General features: G+C 43.7%; 1 protein-coding gene across 5 annotated transcripts in view; it reads left to right on the forward strand.

The window, feature by feature from the left end:
* The window catches only part of PLCB1 (phospholipase C beta 1), a 737260-nt gene that overhangs the window by 593926 nt on the left and 137071 nt on the right, over nt 1–6263 (forward strand). For all 5 annotated transcript variants that reach the window (XM_025202227.1, XM_025202200.1, XM_025202212.1 and 2 more), the window contains exon 25: nt 1278–1497. In XM_025202227.1, coding sequence (XP_025058012.1) covers nt 1278–1497 — 220 coding nt within the window. The remainder of the gene's footprint in view (nt 1–1277; nt 1498–6263) is intronic.

A 6263-nucleotide genomic window follows, 5' to 3' on the forward strand; every position in this document is an offset into this window, starting at 1 on the left:
GGTGTCTGTAATGGTGAGAGTTGCTGGTTTTGCAGGGTCTTTTGTCTTTCAAATGCTGGTCTTGTCTCTGCTTCTGGGTGAGGTCTGTGGTTCCTGGGTGAATCAATGCGAGGCGATGGCCCAGTCATTACAGGCCATTCAGTAGAGTCCTGCTACCATTGTATTTCAATCATTCCCAATCATTCTCACTCATTGGGGAACCAATTACATGGAAGGGGTACATGACTCATACAGTTGCAACATGAAACGCCCAGGCAGGGGACAGAAGGTGGAGGCTTGACATATAAAATGGAAACTTGACATGACTTTGGTTCACTTACAAACACAGGCCTAAACCATACAATATCCATATGAAACAATAAAAATCAATACAAAAATGATGATAATACAATATACAACAGTAAGAATCAGTACAAACCTAATAATACAATATAAAATAGTAGATATCCAAAACCAAAAACTTGCTACCAAAATAAAAATGTTTAAAGCTTATCCTACATCTTAGCTTACTTGTACTTATCTATAGCGAATAGAGAGGGAGAGAAAAAGTCAGAAATGGTTGGGGGAGGGGAGCGAATGCAATAAAAAAAGAAAAGAAAAAGAAAAAAAGAAAAACTGGGGGTTTTGCTACACTTTCAGCTAGTCTGTGACCCCACTTCTGGTTGAAGCCTGAATTTTTGTGGGTCTCACAACCCCATTCATTAAGTGCTACAGCCCTATTTTGGATTGCAGTCCCTAGTTTGGGAACATTTGGTGCAGGGCCTGAGGCCAGGAATCAATAGCAAATGTTTTAATGCTAAAATAAACCACCTGTATTTTATCAGACCTGGTTGAATATTGGTATTGGCTCGGCTTCCTAATGGCATCAAGTCAGATTTCCACCTGCAAAGCCCAGATGTGGGGGAAATACTGGAGATAACTTTGGGTAGTGGTGTGGGATGGATGAGAATCCTCTGAGCCTGAAAATGTGTTAGGGGAAAGGAAAAATAAGTCAATTTTCCCTTGCTGAATGTCGTACTCTTATTTAGCACCCTACTTCCAAGCCTTTATAACTGATTACATGTAACATATATTTTCAGACTCATAATTTCTTTTCCAATGAAAAGCCTGTCACTATAATTGAAAGCACTTCATTCATCTTAAGCTAGTATATTTTGACTATCAGTATTAAAGAAAAGGACTTAGTTTCATGCTCTGCTAGTAGGAATTTGAATATCGTACTCATGTGTGATTTTGAGTAAAGAAAAATGAAGCTGCTTCTGTGGTTATTGTTGCAGAAGTAGAAGCTCAGACTATTGAGGAGCTAAAACAACAGAAATCATTTGTTAAACTACAGAAGAAGCACTACAAAGAAATGAAGGACCTTGTAAAGAGACAACACAAGAAAACCACCGATCTTATCAAGGAGCACACTGCAAAGTATAATGAAATCCAGAATGACTACCTGCGGCGCAGGGCAGTCTTAGAAAAGACAGCCAAAAGGGATAGCAAGAAAAGGTACGCTGAATGCAGCTTCCTTGTCTTTAACACAAAAGACTTATCCATGAAGTTTTGAGAGGTGATAATAACAAGGATGTGGAGATGGTGTTAAAAAGTCCATGTAAAAAACAGGGCTGTGTAATTCATTGCAGTCAGAGGTCTTGAAATGGAGCTGGAGTTTACACCAATAAAGGCCTCCTTGTGAAGTATTACCTCTCTGCCTGCAGTTGAATAAGACTGTCACAATTTGATATGCCAGATTGCTTGTATGTGTTTTTTGTTGTGTGGGGGTATGTGACATTTGGGAAGTGAAAAACCAACTTTTCTTCACATCTTATGGTGATACCAGGTGAAACTGTTCTTGGTTTTGTTTTTTACAAACAGTATGTGAGGAGCTAGATTTTGGAGCTACTAAAAGGTCCAAATAAGGATCAGATGAGGGGTGAAATTGCAACTCAAAGAATTACAATCCTTGATTCTCCTGTCTGTCTCTAACCAGGAAGTAATTGGTACCAGCCCATTTCCTGACATAGAAGGCAGACAGAAATTACATTTGTTGTGTGATTGGCCCCTTGAAAGCACTCTACAGCCATGCCCAAACAAAACAGCATAGCTGCAGAGCACTCTGGTCATGCGACAAATTAACCGTCAGTATATGAGGGTTCAAATGAAGGCTCTCCAAAGTGGAGCACCTTCATTAAGTTTTGTCTGCTCCAGCCCCATCCCTGGTGCTGTCTCAGGATGGGAGGGGGGGAAGGCAAGGGTGGGAGGTCCATTCTGGGGTTTGCCCAGCTGCGCTGGAGGGAGGGGAAGGTGGATTGGAGCCCACCCAAGGTGAGGCGCTCCAATCTACACCCCCCTGTGTGTCCTCCCATGCCTTCTCCCCCTCTCAACCTGAGACATTACTGGAGCTGGGAGGCCAGAGGGGGTGGAGCTGCAGGAACAGCTAACATCTGTTGGGTCAGAAGGGTTGGCCTTCTGTTAAATGCCATGAGTTAGACTAGGGAACTGCACTTCTGTCTGCCCCGAGAGAGTACTTGTCCCTCCTAACAGCCTCATTTGCACTGGTAGATATGTTTTATCATTTAGCATTTCTCAAGTATTTTTTCAGTTGTTTCAGCTGACTTTGGCTGTCTCTCATTTTCAGATTGTCATGTTCTAAGTCTGAATCTATAAAATTATCTTAATCACTGGGTGTCAGATGTGTTATGCAGTAACTGGTAATGTATTATATTGTCCAATCCCAATGTGTAAGACAAAAATATCAAGAGACAAAGCAAAGCAAAGATTTTCTTCTCTTTTATTTATTTCAACAAGAAGACAAATCCAAATAACAAAGCCACTTACCTTTCAGTAAATCGTTTTTTTGTTATGTTAGCATGTAACCATAAATCTTCCATAGTTTCTGGCAAAAAAATGTTCAGCTATACATTGTTAAACTGAACTGTCAATATGATTTTGAAGATGTGATTTTTTAAATGTGAAAATGGTAAAAAAGTGAGGGTGAGAAAGTCTGATTTTGAATTTTAAAAAGAATATACACATAGGGATGTTCAACTTTATAAGTGTATTATTATTTCAAGCTGAAGGCTTTTAATCAGTTTATGTATCCTAGGGAAAAGGCAGTTTTTTGTGTCTTTCTGACTACTTAGTTGCTGTTTGTCTGGAACTACAGAATACAAAATTACTTTATTAGCTGTCCCTGTTTCATAAAGTGTCACAAAATAAAATATCCAGTGGCAGTCAGTTTTGCATTCGTATGTAGAATTAGGCCCTGGTTCAGTAAAGTTAAAGCCAATGGAGGGACTCACATATGCACCTGAGGGCTTTACTGAATTGCTGTCATAACTAAACTTAATACAGAGTGATATTTTCAGTTAGATATTCTCAACATCTTAATATTTTGAGCTGATGTTTAGAGATAGGCCTTATTTTTTTCCAACAATGGCTTAGTTTGGTTAATAAAGTTTGGTCCAATAAATGGCTTCGTTTGGTTAGTACATCTGTCCTGTTCAGTGCTGCAGCACTGTGTTTGGATTGCACTCTCCTTTATCATTAGCACTTTCATCTGAAACAGGTAATAAAGATATTAGTGTTTACTAAATTTACTCTGTTGATAGCACAAAGTGTTCAGGCAGAATATCTGCCTACTCTGTGGTTCAAAAGTCTAAAACACAGTAACTGCAGTTTTGTGTGTATTGTAGAGATATGAGTGACTATGACAGGGGGCCATGTCACAACCAGATCTTAATGTCAGCCCACCCCTCTGTCTAGGGCAGTCTGCCCTTGTTCTCCTGCCACGACTTGCTGGTTAATAAAATGGATGTAAGGTGCGGGAGGCTGCTCATTTTATGCCTGAATACCTAGGGCATTACACGTGGCTCCATACCACCCCTACACCATGTCCCGTGCCTCACAGAAGGCACCATAAGTTGATGATAGCTCCGGCCTGTGGCCAAGCCAAACTCTGCCCCTTGTACCTCTACCACTCAGCTCATTCACTCTGCCCTTCATAGGGTCTCTTTCATACCAACCCATCTCACAAGGCCTCTTTCATATGCCCCTCACTGGGCCACTCTCAACCTGCCCTGCTCCATGAGCGGCCCCCTTGGGCCATCAGGCTTAACTACTCTTGTTCTGCCCAGCCCATACATAGCCCTTCAGGTTGCTCATGCCGCCCTCCAGGTTGCTCATGCCAGGCAGTTTCATATACTTATAAGGGTTGACCTGTGTGCTGCCCTTCAAGCTGACTCTACAGCCCTACTCAACACACCCCTGGTACAGCCCTTCAGATGGCCCTTGCAACCCTACTCTGCACCCCCAGTGCACAGTCCTTCAGGCCACAACAATGCACCCTACTCTGCAGGCCACCACACACTTCTGCCTTCTCAATGGGGCCGCTCTATCTCTTTGCCTCCCTCGCTGGGGCCTCTGGGGTCTTTCATCCCATGGGGCTCAGGTGTCTGGAGACATGCCTGGCCCCCATGCCTGTCCCTACATTGGGGTATCCTACCAGGATGTGGTTGTAAGGTGCCCCTACCTGCCTTTCACTGGGGAGGCAACTGGCCTGGCATTTCTGGGGAACTGCCCCTCCATGGGCAATCTCATCAGGCCATCCTTCACCAGCAGGGTGTAGTTTTTGGTCGTACCCAGGCCCAGGAGCCTCTTGCCATCCCCATAGCTCCTGCCCTTACCTCTGAGGATGTTCTGAGCAGCAGCTCAGCTGGGTGGTATTATTCCGGCTGCCAGCACCAGACTGCTGCCTCAACCCTGAGGACTTGGATCAAAAATGGAGGCTGCTCCACCCCTTCCTCCAATCACATAGCCCTCCTGCAGTCACATGACCACCTCATCAGGACTGGCCTGCACTTGCCGGCTGCCCTGTGCTTACAAGCCACTCAAAGACCCTAAAGTGACTGGCACCAAAGGTGCTCTGCCACAGTGACACCTTCAAAAATATTTGAATTTTGGGTGCCTGGATTGAGCTAGAACTTGAGTTAAACTTTTAAAGGCTTTTAGGTATCGAAAATTCACATATGTGCCAAGCACTAAAGAAAGTTACATGCCTATCTCTCATTCAGTGTGAGGCACTACCTTGCTTTCGGCACTTTTGAAAATCTCATTAGATGTGCAGATGTATTTTTTAACACACACATGCCTGTAAAAATCTGGCTTTATTGCGCCAGCTTTTCAGAAGTGGTGAGGACTAATCATACGCAGATCTAGGATTTGGAAAAGGGGGTGCAGGTGTTGTGATGCATTGTTCCATATAATGCAACCCATATTTTTTCTCCAGTTAAAAAGAAACTAGAAGTGTTACTGATATGCTATGGGCCTAGGGCTATATTCACTTTAGGATGAAAGCAAAAACATATATAACTGTTGGTATGAGTTAAAAACAGTTTGTAGGGCTGTGAAATAGGAGATACATTACCAGGAGCAACTAACAGACTGCAGAATTGCAGAGGAAAGGCTAGCTTGATTAGTAGAACAAGATAATTAAAAAAGAGAGAGGGTCATTAGCAACTGTGGAATGAAGAGTTTAGAAGGGATCACTTAGATTTTAATGAGCCATGAATTAATTTGACAGTCTCGCTGCTGCCTGAATAGAAATGCTGCTGCCACTGTCAGGCAGTTGGTTTTAAACAATGGGAGAAGCAGGAATCAAAGGGGAGGTGGGGGTGTGCAACTACACCCATGTACCATGTCCTCCCTGCTCCCACCCCTTGGATCTGTTCCTGGGACCACCCCCAGCTCCTTTGAAAGTCATAAGTTGTCCTGGAGCTTGGCACCAGAAAGCTGAGACTTACAAAATTGGTGAGTATTATTGAAAACATTGGCTTAAATGGGCATATCCCCACAGCAGTGAACATACATTTCACTGGGGACATATTTGTGTCCCCAGGCATGCCCCTGCATATGTGTTCTGACAATGGCAAATTGCCCCAGGTGAGGTACAGGAGGTTGGAGCCAGCACCTGGAGTCCTGGGGGCCTCTTAGGGCTGTCACGGCAGTGATCTGGGCACACAGAGCCTGGCCAGCAGCTGGAGTGTGGCTCTGGCCAGCCAGGTTCTGGTTTTGGGTGGCACACACTGCAACCATGTGCACTGGCCCCTTTTTTTTTTTTTTTTTTTTTGCTGTGGGTTTTTTAGATACTGGGATTTCCCAGTATCTAATTTTGCCACTGTGCTGCAAATATGCAGCGTGGGGAACAGAATCGCAGGTGCCACGTGTGTTTCGGAGTGCCTCAAAAGGCTTTGAGGTGCCACAGACCTCACATTCCT

Source organism: Alligator sinensis, unplaced genomic scaffold (assembly GCF_000455745.1).
Source record: "Alligator sinensis unplaced genomic scaffold, ASM45574v1 scaffold140_1, whole genome shotgun sequence".
Lineage (NCBI taxonomy): Eukaryota > Metazoa > Chordata > Crocodylia > Alligatoridae > Alligator > Alligator sinensis.